Here is a 23,633-nt window from a genome sequence, read left to right as displayed (position 1 = left end):
GGAAGACAAGGAAACAGAAACTTAGAAGAGGGGAGAAAGGAATAGGAGAGGGAAAGATGAAAGCTTATATAATCAAGCCTTAGAAGCATGAATAGGTGAAAATTCATTCTTAAAATCCAAATTAGATGTAGGATCTTGCAGTAAAACCAGTGTCTTAGAATTGAACAAGGACTTTATAAGCCATCTCCAGTGATATTTCCTATCTTTTGAATCCTCGTATCCTTCAAACAGTCCTGCTGTTCCTCCATTCCTTCGGATATGTTAGAAATTTCTGATCCCTCATTTGGGAGACTCTGCCTTCTGCTTCCCATTGTTTAGCATTCCCTCTTCCCTGGCTGGTTTCAGGCCAAAAACCACATGAAGAAATGCAAAGGTGACCAGGATGGACAAGCAGGGAGCAGACATTACAGGAGACTCCTCTAGGGAAGCAGCTGAGGTATAATCTGGCTGCACCCTGGAATCACCTGGCAGCTTAAAGAATGCTAAAGCCCCTGCCCCCACTCCTAGAGATTCTTATTCCTTTGGTCTAGGGTGTGGCCTGAGCATTAGTATTTTTCTTAAAGCTCCCAGGTGATTCTAAGGTGCAGCCAGGATTAAGAACTGCTGAGTTACGCAAAGCGTGGCCAGGTCACAAAAAATCAGTTCTCTTCTTGGATCATTGATGGTGGGCACAGGATGCATCATTCACCTTTCTTATTTTAAAATTGAAGTGAATTTTGTGTACTATTCATGTAATCCACAGAATTTAGCCAGTACATTGGGACGGAGCAGAAGAGCAGTTAAATTAGCTTTGGGTGCCGTGAATTCAAACAAAGCAGATCATTTCCTAGAATGCAGACAACAACTTCCATGGGGGCTTCCCTGGTGGCGCAGTGGTTGAGAGTCTGCCTGCCGATGCAGGGGACACGGGTTCGTGCCCCGGTCCGGGAAGATCCCACGTGCCGCGGAGCGGCTGGGCCTATGAGCCATGGCAGCTGAGCCTGCGCATCCGGAGCCTGTGCTCTGCAACGGGAGAGGCCACAACAGTGAGAGGCCCACGTACCGCAAAAAAAAAAAAAAGACTTTCATGGGAAATATTTGTTTGGTGTCAAATCTTGCTTTAGGAATAGGACATATTTGACCTGTTGTACCTAATATGATATCTCAAGTACAATTTTTTTTGATGAGCCTGAGCTTGGCAAGGGTTTATAATTACCTGAGTCAAAGAGTTTGACTTTTTTCTAACACATTAACAAAAGGAGCACTGCCCTGGGATGGGATCGGGGCTCACTCATTTATTAGTCATCATGAAGGCTGCTAAGGTGAATAGGGCCCTGCTTTGTTTCTGGGCAGGCCGAGGACAGCCTTCTGTTTTGTTGCAAGTCTGCAAGCTGCTTCCCCCACCCTCACTCTTTGTCTGCAGACAGCCTCACTCACTTACTCACTCACTAGAAGGACTGATTCATCACAAGGACGGCCTAATGCACTCCATCCGACCCACCTCCCATATTTGAAAAAGAATATTCAAAACACATACCCCTGGATCCAGTTGCCCTCTTCATCTGTGACTGGGATAAGGGGCAACATTCATTCAATACATACTGAAAACCGATAATTAGGCACTGTGGCAGATTGTAGTAAACACAGAAGGAGCATACAAATTTTTTAAAATTTATACTTGATTTATTATATTATGTTAATTTCGAGTGTACAGCATAGTGACTCAAAATTATTTTAGATTATATGCCATTTAAAGTTATTATAAGGGGACTTCCCTAGTGGCGCAGTGGTTAAGAATCCGCCTGCCAATGCAGGGGAGACAAGTTCGAGCCCTGGTCTAGGAAGATCCCACATGCCGCGGAGCAACTAAGCCTGTGCGCCACAACTACTGAGCCTGCACTCTAGAGCCTGCGAGCCACAACTACTGAGCCTGTGTGCCACAATTACCGAAGCCCACATGCCTGGACCCCATGCTTCACAACAAGAGGCCACCGCAATGAGAAGACCACGCACCACAACGAAGAGTACTACCTGCTCGCCACAACTAGAGAAAACCTGCGCCCAGCAACAAAGACTCAGTGCAGCCAAAAATAAATAAATAAATTTAAAAAAAAAAATTAAAAAAATAGCTTTTATAGGAATAAACCTACCTAAGGAGACAAAAGACCTGTATGCAGAAAACTATAAGACACTGATGAAAGAAATTAAAGCTGATACAAACAGATGGAGAGATATACCATGTTCTTGGACTGGAAGAATCAACATTGAGAAAATGACTATACTACCCAAAGCAATCTACAGATTCAAAGCAATCCCTATCAAACTACCAATGGCATTTTTCACAGAACTAGAACAAAAAATTTCACAATTTGTATGGAAACACAAAAAACCCTGAATAGCCAAAGCAATCTTGAGAAAGAAAAACGGAGCTGGAGGAATCAGGCTCCCTGACTTCAGGCTATACTACAAAGCTACAGTAATCAAGACAGTATGGTACTGGCACAAAAACAGAAATATAGATCAATGGAACAGGATAGAAAGCCCAGAGATGAACCCACGCACATATGGTCACTTTATGTTTGATAAAGGAGGCAAGAGTATACAATGGAGAAAAGACAGCCTCTTCAATAAGTGGTGCTGGGAAAACTGGACAGCTGCATGTTAAAATTAGAACACCTCCTAACACCATACACAAAAAGAAACTCAAAACGGATTAAAGACCTAAATGTAAGGCCAGACACTATAAAACTCTTAGAGGAAAACCTAGGCAGAACACTCTATGACATAAATTACTGCAAGATCCTTTTTGACCCACCTCCTAGAGACATGGAAATAAAAACAAAAATAAACAAATGGGACCTAATGAAACTTAAAAGCTTTTGCACAGCAAAGGAAACTATAAACAAAAGGAAAAGAAAACCCTCAGAATGGAAGAAAATATTTGCAAATGAAGCAACTGACAAAGGATTAATCTCCAAAATATACAGGCAACTCATGCAGCTCAATATTAAAAAAACAAACAACCCAATCCAAAAATGGGCAGAAGACCTAAACAGACATTTCTCCAAAGAAGATATACAGATTGCCAACAAACACATGAAAGGATGCTCAACATCACTAATCATTAGAGAAATGCAAATCAAAACTACAATGAGGTATCACCTCACACCAGTCAGAATGGCCATCATCAAAAAATCTACAAACAATAAATGCTGGAGAGGATGTGGAGAAGAGGGAACCCTCTTACACTGTTGGTGGGAATGTAAATTGATACAATCACTATGGAAAACAGTATGGAGGTTCCTTAAAAAACTAAAAATAGAATTACCATATGACCCAGCAATCCCACTACTGGGCACATACCCTGAGAAAATCATAATTCAAAAAGAGTCATGCACCACAATGTTCATTACAGCACTATTTACAATAGCCAGGACATGGAAGCAACCTAAGTGTCCACTGACAGATGAATGGATAAAGAAGATGTGGCAAATATATACAATGGAATATTACTTGGCAAGAAAAAGAAATGAAACTGAGTTATTTGTAGTGAAGTGGGTGGACCTAGAGTCTGTCATACAGAATGAAGTAAGTCAGAAAGAGAAAAACAAGTACCATATGCTAACACATATATATGGAATCTAAAAAAAAAAAAAATTCTGAAGAACCTAGAGGCAGGACAGGAATAAAGATGCAGATGTAGAGAATGGACTTGAGCACACGGGGAGGGGGAAGGGTAAGCTGGGACGAAGTGAGAGGGTGGCATTGACATATATACACTACCAAATGTAAAATAGATAGCTAGTAGGAAGCAGCCACATAGCACAATGAGATCAGCTCGGTGCTTTGTGACCACCTAGAGGGGTGGGATAGGGAGTGTGGGAGGGAGACACAAGAGGGAGGGGATATGGAGATATATGTATACGTATAGCTGATTCACTGTGTTGTACAGCAGAAACTAACACAACATTGTAAAGCAATTATACTCCAATAAAGGTGTTAAAAAAATAAAATGGGGCTTCCCTGGTGGCGCAGTGGTTGAGAGTCCGCCTGCCAATGCAGGGGACACGGGTTCGTGCCCCAGTCCGGGAAGATCCCACATGCCGCGGAGCGGCTGGGCCCATGAGCCATGGCCGCTGAGCCTGCGTGTCCGGAGCCTGTGCTCCGCAATGGGAGAGGCCACAACAGTGAGAGGCCCGCGTACCGCAAAAAAAAAAAAAAAAAAAAAAAAAGCCATTCTAGAAAAATTAATTTATAATAAAATAGTGACTATATTCCCTATGTTATACAATATATCCTTGTAGCTTATTTACTTTATTCATAGTCGTTTGTACCTCGTAATCCCCTGCCCCTAAATTGCTCCTCTCCCTTTCCCCTCCCCACTGGTAACCACTACTTTGTTCTCTATATCTGTGAGTCTGTTTGTTTTGCTATATTCATTAATTTGCTTTGTTTTTTAGATTCCATGTATCAGTGATAACATACAGTACTTGTCTTTCTCTGTTGGACTTATTTCCCTAGGCATAATAGCCTCCAGATTCATCCACATTGCTGTGTGGCAGTATTTCATTCGTTTTTATGACTAAGTAATATTCCATTGTATATATGTATACCATATCTTCTTAATCCCATCGTCTCTTGATGGGCACTTGGGTTGTTTCCATATCTTGGCTATTGTAAGTAATGCTGCCATGAACCTTGGGGGTGCATGTGTCTTTTTGAATTACTGTTTTTATTTTTTCTGGATATATATCCAGGAGTGTAATTGCTGGATCAATTTTTAGTCTTTTGAGGAACCTCCATACTGTTTTCCATAGTGGCTGTACCAATTTACATTCCCACCAGTGTATTTGAGGGTTCCTTTTTCTCCACATCCTCTCCAACATTTGTTATTTGTGGTCTGTTTGATGATAACCGTTCTGACAGGTGTGATGTGATACCTCACTGTGGTTTTGATTTGCATTTCTCTAATAATTAGAGATGTTGAGCATCTTTTCAGTGCCTGTTAGCCATCTGTATGTCTACTTGGGAAAAATGTCTTTTCAAGTCTTCTGCCCATTTTTTGGTTGGATTGTTTATATATATTGGATATTAACCCCTTATCAGTCATATCATTTGCAAATATTTTCCCTCATTCAGTAGGTTGTCTTTTTGTTTTGTCCATAGTTTCCTTTGCTGTGCAAAAGCTTTTAAGTTTCATAAGGTCCCATTTGTTTAGTTTTGCTTTTGTTTCCTTTGCATTAGGAGATGAATCCAAAAAAATATTGCTATGATTTATGTCAAAGAGTGTTCTGCCTATGTTTCCTTCTAGGACTTTTACGGTTTCCAGTCTCATATTTAGTTTTTAATCCATTTTGAGCTTATTTTTGTATATGGTGTGAGAAAATGTTCTAATGTCATTCTTTACATGTAACTGTCTAGTTTTCCCAGCAGCACTTATTGAAGAGGTTGTCTTTTCCCCATTGTATATTCTTGTTGCCTATGTTGTAGATTAATGGACTGTGAGTGTGTTTATTTCTGGACTCTCTATTCTGTTCCATTGATCTTTGTATCTTTTTTTTTTGTATCAATACCATAATGTAGCCTTGATTACTGTAGCCTTGTAATATAGTCTGAAGTCAAGGACTGTGATACCTTCACCTTTGTTCTTTTTTCTCAAGATTGCTTTGGCTATTCAGGGTCTTTTGTGGTTCTATGTATGTTTTAGGATTATTTGTTCTAGTTCTGTTTTTGGTATTTTGATAGGTTTTTGCATTAAATCTATAGATCTCTTTGGGTAATATGGACATTTTAACAATATTAATTCTTCCAATCCAAGAACGTGGGATATCTTTCCATTTATTTGTGTCGTTTTCAGTTTCCTTCATCAGTGTTTTATAGTTTTCAGAGTACAGGTCATTCACCTCCTTGGTTAAGTTTATTCCTAGGTATTTTATTCTTTTTGACATGATTTTAATGAGATTATTTTCTTGCTTTCTCTTTCATTATTAATGTATAGAAAAGCAACAGCTTTTCTATATATTAATCTTGTATCCTGCAACATTATTGAATTCATTTATCAGTTATTTATTAGTTAAATTAATTTATCAGTTAAAATTATTATTTTTCTTGGAGACTTTAGGGTTTTCTATATATAGTATCATGTCATCTGGAAATAGTGACAATTTTCCTTCTTCCCTTCCAATCTGGGTGCCTTTTATTTCTTTTCCTTGTCCAATTGCTGTGGCTAGAACTTCCAATACTATGTTAAATAGAAGTGGCCAAAGTGAGCATCCTTATCTTGTTCCTGATTTTAGAGGAAAAGCTTTCAGCTTTTCACCATTGAGTATGATGTTAGCTGTGGGTTTGTCATAAATGACCTTAGTTATGTTGAGATATGTTCCCTCTATACCAATTTGGATGAGTGTTTTTAATCATGAATAAATACTGAATTTTGACAAATGCTTTTTCTGCATCTATTGAGATGATCATGTGATTTTCATCTTTCCTTTGGTTAATGTGCTGTATCACATTGATTGATTTGTGGATATTGAACCATCCTTGCATTCTTGGAATAAATCCCACTTGATTATGGTGTATGATCCTTTTTATATATTGTTGAATTCAGTTTGTTAATATTTTGTTGAGGATTTTTGCATCTATATTCATCAGAATTTATTGGCCTGTAAATTTCTTTTTTTGTAGTGTCTTTGTCTGGTTTTGGTATCAGGGTAATGGTGGCCTCATGGAGTGAATTTGGGAGTGTTCCATCCTCTTCAGTTTTTTGGAATAGTTTGAGAAGGATAGGTATTAGCCATTCTTTATATGTTTGGTAGAATTCCCCTGTGAAGCCATCCAGTCCTGGACTTTTGTCTGCTGGGAGTTTTTTAATTGATTACCAATTTGATTTCACTACTAGTGATTAGTCTGTTCAGATTGTCTACTTATTCCTGATTCAGTCTTGAATGATTGTATGTTTCTAGGAATTTATCCATTTCTTCTAGGTTGCCCTGTTTGTTGGCATATAATTATTTATAATATTATTTTATGATGGTTTGTATTTCTGTGATATCTGTTGTTATTTCTCCTCTTTTATTTCTTATTTCATTTATTTTTGTCCTCTTTTTTTGTGATGAGCCTGACTAAAGGCTTATCATTTTTGTTTATCTTTTAAAAAAAAAAACAGCTCTTCATTTCATTGGTCTTTTCTATTTTCTTATCTCTATTTTATTTATTTTTCTCTAATCTCTATTATTTCCTTCCTTCTGCTGACTTTAGGCTTTGACTGTTCTTTTTCTAACTCCTTTAGTTGGCAGATTAGTTTGATTATTTGAGATTTTTCTTGTTTCTTGAGGTAGGCCTGTATCTCTATAAAATTCCCTCTTAGAGCTGCTTTTGTTTTGTCCCATAGGTTTTGGAAAGCTGTGTTTTTATTTTCATTTGTCTCAAGGTGTTTTCTGATTTCTTCTTTGATTTCTTCATTGACCCATTGATTTTTAATAGTATGTTGCTTAGTCTCAACGTGTTTGTGTTTTTACCATTTTTCTTCCTGTAGTTACTTTCTAGTTTCATACTGTTGTGATCAGAAAAAACGCTCGATATAATATCTAGCCTCTTAAATTTGTTGAGACTTGTTTTGTGGCCTACCATGTGATCTATTCTGGAGAACATTCCATGTGCACTTGAAAAGAATGTGTATTCTGTTATTTTTGGATGGAATTTCCTGTAGATATCTGTTAAGTTCAATTGGTCTAATGTGTCATTTAAGACCATTGTTTCTTTATTGATTTTCTGTCTTGGTGATCTGTCTAATGATGTAAGTAGGGTGTTATTAAAGTCCCTTACTAATATTGTATTATTGTCAATTTCTCCCCTATGTCTGTTAATATTTGCTTTATATATTTGGGTGCTCCTATGTTAGGTGCATATATGTCAACAAATGTTATATCTTCTTATGTGGATCCCTTTATCATTATATAATGCTCTTCTTTGTCTTTTGTTATAGACTTTGTTTCAAAGTCTATTTTGTCTGATATGAGTATTGCTACCCCCACTTTCTTTTCATTTTCATTTTTGTGAAATATCTTTTTCATCCCCTCACTTTCAGTCTGTGTGTCTTCAGCTCTAAAGTGAGCCTCTTATAAGCAGCAGTCTTGTTTTTTTATCCAATCAGCCATTCTGTGTCTTTTGATTGGAGCATTTAGTCCATTGACATTTAAAGTGATTATTGATAGGTATGTACTTAATTGCCATTTTGTTACTTCTTTTCTGGTTGTTTTTGTAGTTCTCAGTTCTTTTCTTCTTTTAGTCTCTTGTGGTTTGATCAGTTTCTTTAGTCTTATGCTATGTTCCTTTCCATTTTTTGTGTATCTATTGTAGATTTTTGATTTGTGGTTAACCATGGGGGTCATATATGTTGACCTATAATTGTATCTACTTGTCTTAAACTGATAGTCATTTAAGCTTGAACACATTCTAAATGAGCTATATTTTTCTACTCCCCTCCCCCATGTTTTGTGTTTTTGATGTCATACTTTACATCTTCATGTTTATCCCTTAACTGTTTATTGTAGTTATAATTGATTAAATAATTTTTGTCTTTTAATCTTCATACTAGCTTATTTAAGTGGTTGATCCACAGCCTCTTCTATATATTTGCCTTCACTAGTGGGATTTTCCCTTTCCTATAAATTCTTACTTCTTGTTATAGCCTTTTCTTTTCCACTTAAAGAAGACATTTTAACACTTCTTTTAGGTTTGGCTAGTATTGATGAACTCTTAGGTTTTGCTTGTCTGAGAAGTTCTTTATCTCTCCTTCAATCCTGAATGATAATCTTGCTGGTAGAGCATCCTAGGTTGTAAGGTTCTTCCTTTAAGCACTTTAAATATATAATTTCACTGTCTTCTGCCTTGCAAAGTTTCAGCAGGAAAATCAGCTGATAGCTTTATGGGGGTTCCCTTGTATGTTACTCTGTTTTTCTCTTGCTGCCTTTAGAGTCCTCTCGTTAATTTTTGCCATTTTAATTATATGTCTTGGCACAGGTCTCTTTGGGTTCACCTTGTTTGGGACTCTCTGTGATTCCTGGATCTGGATATTTGTTTCCTTCTTCAGGTTCAAGAAGTTTTCAGCCATGATTTCATCCAATACATTTTGCCCCTTTTCTCTCTCTCTTCTCCTCCTGGAGCCCCTATAATTCAAATTTTGGCACATTTAATGTTATTCCAGAGATCTCATACATTGCTTTCTATTTTTCTTCTTATTTGTCTTTCTTTCTGCTCTTCTGATTGGGTGATATCCATTATTCTATCTTCCAGATCACTAATGTGTTCCTCTGTATCATCTAGTCTGGTGTTAATTCCTTCCATTGTGTTTTTCATTTCAGTTATTGTATTCTTAGCTCTGACTGGTTCTTTTTTATATTTTCTAGTTCCTTGTCAAAATTTTCACTGTGCTTATTTATTCTTTTCCTAAGTTCAGTTAGCATTCTTATTACTAATGCTTTGAACTCTTTATCTGGTAAATTATTTATTCCTGTTTCATTAGTTGTTTTTTAGGGTTTTTTCCTTGTTCTTTTGTTTCAAACATATTCCTCTGTCTTCTCATTTTGTTTAACTGTCTCTGTCTCTATGAAAGTACATGAAACAGTTACCTATCCCAGTCTCGAAGGAGTGTTCTTGTGTGGGAGTGTCCCTATGCAGTCTATGTGTGCCCAGTGGCTTTGGTGGAAGAGCTGAATCTTGAAGTGAGCATGGGTCACATCTTTCCCCAGGGTCTGCTGGCAGCTATCACCCTGGTGGGAAGGGGGCTGGAGATGGAGGGGCTAGAGCTAGAGCCAGGTGTGAGATGAGCCTTCTCCTATGCTCAGTGGTCATCACCACCCTGTCAGGGGCAGGGCAGGTCCCATGGTGCTGGAGCAGAAACCCTGCAGGTTGGGTCCAAGCTGGTTCCATTCTCTGTAAATGTGTGTTCTCCCCCTCCCAGCAATGGCACCTTTATCCCAGAGGGGAGCAGTTCTGGAGCAAGGGAGGCCAGAGCAGGCACCCTGTATGGGCTAGGTGTGTGCTGGGATGGTCCCAGCACACCAGTCGGAGCTCCAGACAGCTCCTGATCCACTGCCTCCATGAGCTCCAGCAATGGATACCCTCATCCCATTAAGATGCAGTGCCAGGGCTTCCCTGGTGGCGCAGTGGTTGAGAGTCCGCCTGCCGATGCAGGGGACGCGGGTTCGTGCCCCGGTCTGGGAAGATCCCACATGCCGCGGGGCTAGGCCCGTGAGCCATGGCCGCTGGGCCTTCGCGTCCGGAGCCTGTGCTCCGCAGCAGGAGAGGCCACAACAATGAGAGGCCCGTGTACTGCAAAAAAAAACAGAAAAAAAAAAAAAAGATGCAGTGCCAGGTCTGGACCAGCTCTGTCCACCCCCACCCCGCCCCCACAAGTGCACACTCTCCTCAGCAATGGAAGCCTTCACCCTAGTGGGGAGCTACACCAGAGTTAGAGGAGCTGGAGCAAGCACTTGGTGCAGGCCAGGCACATACTGGGGCAGTGGTGGGAAGCTGGTCAGTGCCTCAGGCAGTTTCAATCTGCTTTCTTCATCTTGTTCCCGGGAGTAGGCAAGCTTGTGTGCACTCTTTATGAGTGGAGTCTCAGTTTGTCCTAAAAGTCCCACTGGTTTTCAAATCAGCTAAAGGAATTTATCTTCCTGGTGCCAGACCCCAAGGGTACCCAATATGTGCTTGAACTCCTCACTCCCAGGGAGGATCTCCAAGCCTGTGATATCCCCTCCTCTTCTGTATCTCCTCCTAGGGGCACAGGTCCCAACCTGATTTCTTCTCCTCCCTTCCTACCCAACTCCATGCGGATCTCTGTTTATAGCCTTGGTTGTAGAAGAGTCTTTCTGCCAGTCTACAGTTGGTTTTCAGTGAGATTTGCTCCACGTGTAGATGTATTTTTGATATGTTCATGGAGGGAAGTGAGCTCAGTGTCATACTACTCCGCCATCTTGTTCTCCCCAGAAGCTTACAGCTTTGAGGGAGAGACAGACAATTAAAACTAAACCAAAAAAAATCACAGATTGCCATCAATGCTATAAAGAGAATGGATGTTCTAGCCTCTGAGATGAAAGAAAATGCTCCACAGAGAGGTGGCTTTTAAAATGAGCCTGAAGTCTGGTCAGGAGCCATCTAGATGCCATTTACAGCCTAGGTGAAGAGCTCATGGTAGCGAAGCACTTGGGATCATCAAGGAATTGAAGGAAGGTTCTTGTGACTGAAGACCAGGGAGCAAGGCAAAGATGAGGTGGGTAAGGTTGGTGGGCCACCCAGACCATGGTAAGAAGCTTGGGCTTTTTTGTTGTTTTTTGTTTTTTTTGCAGTACGCGGGCCTCTCACTGTTGCGGCCTCTCCTGTTGCAGAGCATAGGCTCCGGATGCATAGGCTCAGCGGCCATGGCTCACGGGCCCAGCCGCTCTGCGGCATGTGGGATCTTCCCAGACCAGGGCACGAACCCGTGTCCCCTGCATCGGCAGGCAGACTCTCAACCACTGCGCCACCAGGGAAGCCCTGGGCTTTTTTTTTTTTAATTAAGATTTTATTTTTTTCAGAACAGTTGTAAGTTCATACCAAAATTGAGTTGAAGATACAGAGATTTCCCATATACCCCCTATTCCCATACATGCCTAGCCTCCCTCATTATCAACATCCCCCACCAGAGTGGTATATTTGTTACAACTGATGAACCTACATGGACACATCATTATATCCAAAGTCCATAGTTTACATTAGTATTCATTCTTGGTGTTATACATTCTACAAGTTTGGACAAATATGTAATGACATGTGTCCATCATTATGGTATCATACAACATATCTTCTGCCTAAAAATCCTCTGTAGGACCTTGGATTTTTTTTTTCTTTGCCAAATATGAGAAATAGCCACTGTAGGGCTGTACGTTTCAGGCAGAATGTCTTAATAATAGTCTTATCTCTGTTTTTTGTCCCAAACAGGTAAAATGATAGAAGATTACTTGGGGGTATCAAGAAAGATTCTCAGAGATCTGAAATTCTTGGAGAATCTTAAGACATATGACAAAGACAACATCCCACCAATGATCATGAAGCAGATCTGGGAAAGGTTTATTGACCACCCAGATTTCCAGCCGGCTGTTATTAAAAATGTGTCATCTGCGTGTGAGGGTCTGTGCAAGTGGGTGAGGGCCATGGAGGTGTATGATCGTGTGGCCAAAGTGGTAGCTCCTAAACGGGAGCGGCTGAAGGAGGCTGAGGGGAAGCTGGACACCCAGATGCAAAGACTGAACCAGAAGCGAGCAGAGCTGAAGCTGGTGGAAGGCCGCCTCTAGGCCCTGAACGATGACTTTGAAGAGATGAATACCAAGAAAAAGATGTTGGAGGAAAACATTGAAATCTGTTCCCAAAAGTTGATCAGAGCAGAAAAACTGTTCAGTGGTCTTGGGGGAGAGAAGGACAGATGGACAGAAGCTGCCCGGCAGCTGGGTGTCCGCTATACTAACCTGACAGGGGATGTGTTGTTGTCCTCTGGGACTGTGGCTTACCTGGGGGCCTTTACCGTGGATTATCGGGCTGAGTGCCAAAAGTGGTGGTTGGCCCAGTGTAAGGACAAGGTCATCCCCAGCTCCAGTGACTTTAGTCTTAGCAACACATTAGGAGACCCTGTAAAAATTCATGCCTGGCAGATTGCTGGGCTGCCCACTGACTCCTTCTCCATTGACAATGGCATCATTGTATCCAATTCCAGGCGCTGGGCCTTAATGATTGACTCTCAGGGGCAGGCCAATAAGTGGATCAAGAATATGGAGAAAGCAAATAGGCTGTCAGTCATCAAGTTCTCAGATACCAACTATGTGAGGACGCTGGAACACGCTCTGCAGTTTGGTACCCCGGTCTTACTAGAAAATGTTGGGGAAGAGCTGGATGCCTTTATTGAACCCATCTTGCTCAAGTCCACATTCAGTCAGCAAGGGGTTGAGTACATGAGGCTTGGTGAAAACATCATTGAATATTCCAGGGACTTTAAGTTATACATCACAACCCGTTTGAGGAACCCACATTATCTCCCTGAAGTTGCCGTGAAAGTCTGTCTCCTCAACTTTATGATCACCCCTTGGGCCTCCAAGATCAACTCCTTGGCATCGTGGCTGCCAAGGAGAAGCCAGAACTGGAAGAGAAAAAGAACAAGTTGATTGTGGAAAGTGCCAAGAACAAGAAGCAGCTAAAGGAAATTGAAGATAAGATCTTGGAGGTCCTTTCCCTTTCTGAGGGCAACATCCTTGAGGACGAGACTGCCATCAAAATTTTGTCCTCCTCCAAACTGCTTTCCGAAGAAATCTCTGAGAAACAGGAAATTGCTTCAATGACAGAAACGGAGATCGATGAGACTCGGATGGGCTACCAGCCAGTGGCTGTCCGCTCTGCCACCATCTTCTTTTGTATCTCTGACCTGGTCCACATTGAACCCATGTACCAGTACTCCCTGACATGGTTCATAAACCTCTACGTGCACTCCCTGGCCCATAGCAGGAGGAGCGAGGACCTAGAGCTACGAATTGAGTACATCATTGAACATTTCACTCTAAGCATCTACAACAACGTCTGCCGCTCTCTGTTTGAGAAGGACAAGCTGCTTTTCTCCCTCCTCTTGACGATAGGCATCATGAAAGAGAAAAAGCAAATTAACGAGGAAATTTGGTACTTTCTTCTAACTGGAGGCGTTGCCCTGGACAACCCCTTCCCCAACCCAGTTTCCGAATGGCTGTCTGAGAAGGCGTGGGCAGAAGTGGTTCGTGCATCCGCGTTGCCAAAACTGAAAGGCCTCAGGGAACATTTGGAAGAAAATGCTAATGAATGGAAGCTCATCTATGACTCAGCCTGGCCCCATGAGGAGATGTTCCCTGGATCTTGGAAATTTCTTCAAGGTTTGGAGAGGATGGTGATTCTCCGATGTCTGCGGCCTGACAAAATGATTCCAGCCATTCGGAAGTTCATTGCTGGACACATGGGAAACGTATACACTGAAGCCCCTACGTTTGATCTCCAGAGGTCCTACAATGATTCCAGCTGCTGCACACCATTGATATTCGTGTTGTCTCTGGGTGCAGACCCAATCGCAGGTAAGGGCAGAATGTTGTGTGAGGAATATTAAAAGCCCAGAATGCATGGATGGATGACAACAGCATGTCCCTTACAGCAGGAATCTCAAATTCAAATGGCTTTGAGGGTCAAGCAGTTAACAGACTAAGGCAAGACTGGGGCAACATAAGACTTCTTTACCTGCCTAAAGCGGGCAGCTGCTACTCAGCTCTTGGGCATTGTGCCATCTGATAATGTGATCTCAGGATGACCAGATCATCTGCTTTTTCAAGAGGAACCAGAAAGGTAGAAATCACCCATTTTTAAATCTTGATATCTCATTCAGAGTTTTTCTTAAAAACTTTATAAGGGTTAAGCCAGAGCTAGATTTAGCCAAGTGACTGCTAGTTTATCACCTTTGTCTTAGACCATTTTCTCAGACTGTTGCTTCTCTCAGCTACGCTTCTTTCTTTTCTTTCAATTTTTAAATATTTTGAGTAATTAATGCTGCATGTAGTAAAAAAATAAAATAAAATCAAACAGTGCAAAAAGTATAGGACCATGGCTCCATTTTGTCCCCTCAAGGGACATTTGGGGAAACATTTTTTTTGGGGGGGGGAAACATTTTTGTTTTCAAAACTAGGGGGTGCTACTGGTATCTAGTAGAAGCAAAGGATGCTGCTAACTATCCTACAATGCCCAGGACAGTCTCCCACAACAAAAGATTATCCAGCCTAAAATGTAAATAGTACTGCGGTTGAGAAACCCTGGTATAAAGTGAAAGGTACATCTTCCTCCTAACCCTCTTAGAGATAACCACTACTAACAGTTTGTGTATGTTTCCAGAAAGTGTTTGTGCATATAAAAGGGTGTGAGTTGTTGACAGAAATAGATTCGTTTTCTGTTCTGTTGGGGAATCTTAAAGCTTTAGTTTTCTCTGTTGCTGAGTGAAGAATACCAGAAATGCAAATGACATAGTTGGCAGTTCAGTGAAAGCTGAGGAATTTGACATGTATCCTGACCTGGTTAGAAAGCCAGCACTTCTCCTCAAAGGCAATCAGAGGAAGGCACTGAAATGAACTGGTACCCTTTCCAGGTTCCTACACCCAAATTATTGTTATTGTCAAAGCTCAATTCATGACCCCTTTCTGTCATCTTTTCTCCTTCTCCTATGTCCTTTCTGTGGCAGGCTTTTACAAGAGAAATGAGGGGAAACCAGGAAAAGTAGAGAAGAGAAATGGGGACAAGGTCAGAATATGGTCTGTAAAATGATGATGCTGTGTTGGGAGAGGACAGGCCTGTAAAATCCAGCAGTGTATGTAGCTTGTTCCTGTCCTTCTGTGCTAAAGGCTTGATTAGATTCAGCTGCGATAACTTCCCAGGAAACTGCAGGTACTGTGTCCCTCAGAGTGTGCCATATTAGGAGGCACATACTGTCTGGTCATCTTTTTTCATTAAGATTGATCAGTGGGTTCAGGCATTGTCAGTGTGATTCAGCTCGCTACTCCTCCACCGCCTCCTTTATAAAGTTTCCCATCAGCCTTTCACCTAATATGGTGGTTCTCAATCTTGGCTGCACGTTGAAATCACCTAGGGAGCTTTAAGAAAATCTCCATGGAAAGACAAATACCATATGATATCACTTATATGTGGAATCTAAAATATGGCACAAATGAACCTATCTATGAAACAGAAACAGACTCGCAGACATAGGGAACAGACTGGTGGTTGCCTAGGGGGTGGGGGGTGGGAGAGGGATGAGTTGGGAGTTCAGGGTTAGTAGATGCAAACTATTATGTAGAATGGATAAACAATAAGGTCTTATTGTATAGTGCAGGGGACAATATTCAGTATCCTGGGACAGAACATAATGGAAAAGAATATAAAAAAGAATGTATATATGTGTATAACTGAGTCACTTTGCTGTACAGTAGAAATTAACACAACATTGTAAATTAACTATATACTTCAGTAAAAAAAATAAATCAAAAGCAGTCCGTGAGAAAAACAAGATTATCTCTAAAAGAACAGCAGTTAGACTGGCAACAAATGTCTCAATAGCAACAGTGCAATTTGTGGAATAATACCATCATTGTGCTAAAAGAAAATATGCAAACATAAAATCTGTCTTTCAAGAATGAGAGTGAAATAAAGAGAACGTCTCAATTAAAAATTGAAAGAAAGAAAAAAAAAAGAAAATCTCTATGTGCAGGCCTCACCCTCAACCAATTAAATTAAAATCTTTGTAGGTGAGACCCAGGCACTGTTTTTGTTTGTTTGTTTTTGCGGTACGCTGGCCTCTCACTGTTGTGGCCTCTCCCGCTGCGGAGCACAGGCTCCGGACGCGCAGGCTCAGCGGCCATGGCTCACGGGCCCAGCCGCTCCATGGCATGTGGGATCTTCCTGGACCCGGGCACGAACCCATGTCCCCTGCATCAGCAGGCGGACTCTCAACCACTGCGCCACCAGGGAAGCCCAGGCACTGTGTTTTATAAAGCTTTTCAGGTAATTTCAGTGTGCAGCCAATGGGAACCACTGACCTAATGGTTTTATCAGCCTTAGAAAATCATTACCCAGATCCATTATTTCATTAGGGGCTGCAAAATGATGATATTTTAATTCTATCATTCCTCCCACATTTATTAGCTGGAACTCTTCTATAAAGAAGAATTTTTCTTTATCAACTCTTTGGTTTACTCTAAATATAGTTCAAAAAGGACAGGCAGAAAAGATGCTTGGTTCATACTCTTTATTTACCAGCTTTCAGAATAATGAATTGGTGCCCTAGTAACCTCCAAAGTTACTTAAGCACTAAGATGGGTTTTTTTGGTACAATTATTAATGTATTGGTTTTAACATATTGGATGTTTCAAATATAGTGGTATTTTACTCCACTGCTGTCATTATTCTTTTTGATGCTCAGATTATTCAGTCTTTGGCCTGTGGTAGCACCTCTGTGTCAATATCCTTTTCACATACCCCAGTGGTTTTTGATAACTTCCTTGCTGTGTAGAACTACCATATATATTTCAGGCTTATCGTGAACAAACGTTTCTCCAAGGAACTCCAGTTCCTTTAGCAGGTGATGGTATTTGGAGACCTGGGGTTCCCAACACTACTGAATGCATCATTGATTGCAGACCTTACTTTCCACTAATTCTCTTTTTGGCTGTATCTAACCTGCTTTTTTAATCAGTGCTTTGAGTTTTTATCTTCAATGACAGTGCTTTCCATTTCTAGAAGTTTTGTTTTGTTCCAAATCCATGTATTTTTTTTTCCATAGAACTCTGAATTTTAGGCTACTGACTCAAGAAGCAATGTGGAAGCTTATCACTGGCCTGGAGCTTGGGTGGAAAAAGTAAACAATTCTTCAGTGAGAAATTAAAACTCCAAGCCTATGCTACATGCAGATGAGGGGTGTAGATTTACAGTACCCTATGGTATGGGATTCTCAAGCTGAGAAATTTCCCATAAAATTGATCCAGAATGGCAAGACGCTGGGGACACCAGTGGCTGCATATGCAAAATTGTTCTGTTAGGGCACTCCTAAAACCCAAGATATATCAGACTCCCACAGAATAACACAAACTTGCTGATTGTGAACTCAACAATAAAAATATTATAAACTACATGAGGAAATACATCACTATAAGGCATAATCAGCACATAGAACAATCAAAAGAATTAACCCCCAGTATTATGGGGGTATTATGGGCTGAATTGTGTCCCTCCCAAATCTGTATGTTAAAACCTAATTCCCAGTACCTCAGAATGTGACTGTATTTGGAGATAAAGTCCTTAAAGAGTTAGTTGTGAGGTCATTAGGGTAGGTCCAAATCCAATATGACTGGTGTCCTTATAAGAGAAGATTAGAACACAGACACACTGACAGGAAGAAGACCATGTAAGGACACAGTGAAAATATGACATGAGAAAATGGCCACAAACAAGCCAGGGAGAGAAGCCGCAGAGGAAACCAACCCTGCCAGCACCTTGATTTTGGATTTCTAGCATCCAGAATTGAGTGAAAATAAATTTCTGTTGTTTAAGCCACCCAATCTTTGGTTATTTGTTATGGCAGCCCTAGCAGATTAATATTGTCTCTAAAAAAGATCATAAAAGAAACTCATCTAAAAATCATTAAAGAAAGAACACAAAGCAGATTTCTGGCCTTCTTACATGAGAGTGCAGCCGTTTGAGGATCCTAACTTTATAAAAAAGTCTCAGATCTAGCGTCCCACCCCTGGTAAGGGCAAAGCTATATTCCCTGTGGACAAACTCCAACCACTAGACTGGTTAAATAAAGTATGGTATTTTCCAAAGGTGAAATACTATGTAACCATGAAAAAGAATATGGCCTTTATATATGTACTGATGTGGAAAAGATCTAAGTGAAAAAGCAAATATAGTGTTCTACAATTCATGTAACTATAATAGAGTATACACATTTACTTAAATGCATGAAATGTCTCTGGAAGGACTCACAAAAAGGTGTAACATCAGCTGCCTCTGAGGAAAAAAGATGTGAAAGAGATCTATTTGAAATTTCACTGTCCAAATACCTGTTTTCCTAGTAAAATAAATTTACAAAAACCCAGTTCCTAAATGAACTTATTTGCAAAACAGAAATAGAGTCACAGATGTAGAAAACAAACTTATGGTTACCAGAGGGTAAGGGCGGGGAGGGATAAATTGAGAGATTGGGATTGACATATACACACTACTATATCTAAAATAGATAACTAATAAGGACCAACTGTATAGCACAGGGAACTCTTACTCAATACTCTGTAATGGTCTATATGGGAAATAATCTAAAAAAGAGTGGGTATATGTATATGTATAACTGATTCAGTTTGCTGTACACCTGAATCTAACACAACATTGTAAATCAACTATACTCCAATAAAAATAAAAAAAAAAGAAAAACCCAGTTCCTAGTTCTTTGGCTATGTGCTAACCTTTCTAGTTTGGAGTTCCCTCTTCATTTTTGGCACCTGGGAATTTCTCTTCCTTTCAAACTCTTATTATTTTTTTTTTCAGTTTGTGTCTTTTTTTTTCATGAAGAATGTCTATCTATTTAAAGCAAAAGAAGAATCAGTAGTATCTTCGTTCACTATCTTACCAGAAGTCTAAAGCTTCCTCAGAAAGATGCTAATTTCATAATTAACAAAAGCCAGTGGCTTTCTTTCTGAGTCCAGAATTTTAATGTAACCCCTTCTTCTGTGTTGTTATTTTTAATACGGTCTTTTTTCTTCCTGATCTCAGGCCTGCTGAAATTTGCTGATGATCTTGGCATGGGAGGTGCCAAAACACAGACCATCTCCCTTGGCCAAGGCCAAGGCCCTATATTGCTGCCAAAATGATTAACACTGCTATCAAAGATGGGACCTGGGTGGTCTTACAGTACTGTCATCTGGCCACGAGCTGGATGCCTGCGCTGGAGAAGATCTGTGAGGAGGTGATTGTTCCTGAGAGCACCAATATGGGATTCAGGTGAGATGCTGCCCCACCACTGTGTCTCTGGGCCCCACCCTTGAGTTCCAGACATCATGCTAATGGCTGGGAATGCAAAGATGAACAAGACACAGTTCTACCCTTAAAGAAGCTCTCAGTCTAGTAGAAGACGGGCCATAGATGAATAATGTTGATACCATGCAATACCTGCTGTACTTGTTTGAATAAGAATGGAAAAGGGAAGGAAAATTTGGGGAAGACCTGGAGTACCGAAAGATGAATAGGAGTTTTCCAGGAAGGACATTCCAGGCAGAAAGGGCAGCATTTATAAAAGCAAAGGAAAGACCAAGAAGTTATCCTAGGATTCCTGGGTATACACTGTGAGAAATTGTTTTGGGGAGGTGATAGGAGATGTGCCTGGGAAGGTAGATTAAATGCCAGCAAATCAGAGTTTTAAAACTTATTTGCCTAAAAACAAAAAAAATCCACCTGTAGTCTAGGCACTTGATCTATCCCATACTTGTTTAGATCCATGGAATTTTAATCAATATTGGAAACAGCTATTTATTTTCTGTGAACTTTAAAGCCCAGCAAGACTGGGCCTAAGTATTTGCATTTAGAGAATGAGATGAAACAGACTTCAAAGCCCCTTTTAACTCAAATGTTCAGTGATTCTTTCATTCTGGGCCAGGGGTCAGCAAACTATGGCCAAATCCAGTCTGCTGCCTGTGTTTGTACAGCTTGCAATCTGAGAATAGCTTTTACATTTTTTATGGTTGAAAAAAATTGAAAGAAGTATATTTCATGACACGTGAAAATTATATGAAATTCAAATTTCAGTGTCTATAAATAAAGTTTTATTGAAATACAGCCATGTTCACTCATATACCGTCTACGACTGCTTTTATGCTTCAAGTAGTTGTGACAGAGACCATATGGCATGCAAAGTCTAAAACATTTACTCTTTGATCCTTCATAGGGAAAGTTTGCCAACTCCTGCTCTAGGCAACAAAGTTTGCCGGTTATTTTTATTTTAGTCATGTCTGCCTGAAAATAGAAAAGTGTTTGGTGTTTATTTACAAAGCCAGATTAGGCCGTAGTTGATTGTATTCATGTAAGGCTCATATAAAATTCATGTAAGAGTTTAAGAGGAAATCCATTAATTTCAAGGATTCTATTTGGTTTTGGATGCTGAGTTGACTCATTGACCATCAGTGACATACTCAATGAAGAAAAAATTATTCATGTTGACATTTAAGGTCTCCTGTAATATGATCTTAACCCAAGTCACAAACTCAAGTGCCTATACAATGAGGAATGTAACATAAATTAGTGAAGAGGACTGGGCACAAGAAATATTCCACTTTCCACAGTACAATAGCTATCATCATGGACAGTCAGCTTCAGTGTTGAATACCGGTAGAGAGTGGTGGGGACTGTGGTGAACTAGAGGCACATGCCCTGTAGAGAAGAACAGTTACTGCCTACTACCAGCTGTTGCCAAGCAGGAATACAGGCCTCTTGTATCCAGATTTTATGACTATTTTAAAGGAAAGACAGGAATCTAGAACTTTAAAAGAAAGCCCTAGATTTTTAAAAGTTGGCAACTACTTCAAAAATATGTTACAGCATTGTGTTGGTTTGCATGGTGAGAGTTAAACATCACCCATCTGCAGACTGAAGTCAGGCCGCAGGCCCCCAGGTTATGGCCTCTTCCCTCCCCTCTGAGGCCTGTGCCTGGACCACAGCAGGCTGCCCACTATAGGCCTTGCCACATCCCCAACTTTTCCTCCTCCGTGCAGTTGCTCAGCCTGTGTCCTGTGTCTTTAATGACCTTCCATCCCCAAATCCTCCTGTTGGAAACCTCTCTAATGTCTAGCAAAAAAGAAAAACAAACCCACAAAAATGAAACAAAACAGGATGCCACAGTGTGTATGTAACCTGAGCTTGAGTAAGAAAAACAAATGAATAAAAGCCTGGAAGACAATATGCCAAAATGTTAACCTGTAGATGGTAAAATCATGTATTTTTTTCCTTTCTAAATACTTTTACCTATGCTCCCATTTCTCATGGGCATAGATATACTTTTATTATTTAAGAAAAGAAATCTTCCATATTCTCAAGACCCATTTCTAATGCCATTGGCCTCTATGACAGGGGTCAGCAAACTTTTCCTATAAGGGCCCAGATAGTAAATATTTTAGGTTTTTCAGGACATGTTGTCAGTTGCAACTATTCAGCTGTGCTGTTGTGGCATGAAAGCATCCATAAATAATTTGTAAATGAAGAGGTGTGGCCATGTTCCAATAATATTTTATTTACAAAAACAGGCTAAGGCTAGATTTGGCTCCCTGGCAGTAGTTTGCAGACTTTTGCTCTCTCCACCCCGTGGAAATCTCTTCTTCCCATGGACCCCAATGGCCCATTATTTCCCTTCCTCCCTGTGGTCTTGATTTTATAACTCCTTGGCATTCTGTTTGCTTGTCTTTTCTCCCCTCCCCAGCTCCCATTTCCCCCTCCTAGCAGCAAGGCTGTGAGTATCTAGAAGCAAGAAACAATTCTTTGCTCATTTCGGCCACTCCTGGAGTGCCAGGTGTAGTATTTGACCATAATAGGTGCTCAGAAAGTCCAGCAGGGCAGGAACATGGTGTAGTGAATAGGACAGGGCCTTTGGAGTCAGGGAGCCCTGAGTTCATCTCAGTTCTGCTGCTTCTAAGTGGTGTGACCTTGAAAACCCCACTTGACTTCTCCATGTCTCTGTTTCCTCACTGGTAAAGGGAATCATAGGGTGGCTGTGAGGATTAAAGTAAATGAAGGGACATAAATTAAATTCTTAGCATGGGGTTCAGCATCTAGTGATGCTTAATAAATGGTAGTTATTATTTTTTGTTACTGTTTTTCAATATAATGTATTGCATTGCTGTAAATAATTGGGTCTGTTGTTCTTCCAGACTCTGGTTAACCAGCTATCCATCAGAGAAGTTTCCAGTCAGCATCCTCCAGAATGGGATTAAAATGACCAATGAGCCCCCAAAAGGGCTCCGGGCCAAACTTTGGCACTCTTACCTCAATGACCCCATCTCAGACCCCGTGTTCTTCCAAAGCTGTACAAAAGCAGTGATGTGGCAAAAGCTGTTGTTTAGCCTTTGCTTCTTCCATGCCGTCGTTCAAAAGAGGAGAAATTTTGGACCCCTAGGTGAGAGATGACAGCATACCTGGATTGCCTGGGGGAAAGATCACAGACAGATACAGGGGTGTGTTCAAGTTTGTACTCAGGGTTGCCAGTAAAATAGGGTATAAGTATGTTCCATGCAATATTTGGGACATATTTATACTAAATATGATTTGTTGTTTATCTGAAATTAAATTTCACTGAGTGTCTCTGTATTTTTACTTAACAAGTCTGGCACTCCTATAACCAGGTCAATATCAATGTCAGGGAAAGAGGTGATGCTTCAGAATCAGAGGTCCTCTAATTACTGAAGTAATATGATAATGAGAAGAGTGGAGGCCCTTCCCTTTGGTGTATTTGCCTAGCTTGGGTATCATGGCCACTCTCCAGGGAATCGTCACCAGGTAATTTATAAAATTTTAGGTTGCTCTCTTTACCTGTGCATAACAATGAAAGAAATACAGCTGGGACATCTGTTTGTGCTTCTCCTTGAAAAAATAAACATAAATTTCTTTATTAATGTAACTTATCCATGGCCTAACTTAAGTGACTCAATATTCTTGTTAGAGCAGATCATCTGCTAAATACAGATCCCATATCACCATGATTTTAAGGTTGGATTATTTTTCTCTCACCCATGGGCTGCGTCTGATTCTTTTCTTGAAATGACCCACCTTAAGGTATTCTTAGCCATTCTTTTGGGTTACAAAAGGAGGCAAATTGTCCTTTTGGTGATTCTCTCAGTACATCCTCTTTCCTTCTACCTGCCCCAGTTAGCTCCACAGATCACCTGACCCTTCAACTGAGGGTTTCAGAGACGAGACAGCCAAAGGGGACACTCCCTCTACATCTGCATCTCACACACCACATTCTCCCACCACCATTCTCCCACCCGTGCCAGACCTCCAAACATCCATACAACAGTTTGGCTTATAGTCAACTG

General features: G+C 40.6%; 1 protein-coding gene across 1 annotated transcript in view; it reads left to right on the top strand.

Moving 5' to 3' along the window:
• The window catches only part of DNAH3 (dynein axonemal heavy chain 3), a gene marked incomplete at both ends in the record, with an annotated part of 180,411 nt that overhangs the window by 144,125 nt on the left and 12,653 nt on the right, over window positions 1-23,633 (top strand). The window contains 6 exon segments of the mRNA XM_079719035.1: window positions 11,962-12,311; window positions 12,315-13,095; window positions 13,098-14,102; window positions 19,330-19,409; window positions 19,412-19,557; window positions 22,470-22,714. Of these exon segments, the coding sequence (XP_079575161.1) occupies window positions 11,962-12,311; window positions 12,315-13,095; window positions 13,098-14,102; window positions 19,330-19,409; window positions 19,412-19,557; window positions 22,470-22,714 (2,607 nt within the window).

This window comes from Hyperoodon ampullatus (assembly GCF_949752795.1).
Source record: "Hyperoodon ampullatus genome assembly, chromosome: 14".
Taxonomy (NCBI): Eukaryota; Metazoa; Chordata; class Mammalia; order Artiodactyla; family Ziphiidae; genus Hyperoodon; species Hyperoodon ampullatus.
Note: the sequence above shows the minus strand (reverse complement) of the source record. Positions and strands in the feature narration are given on the sequence as shown.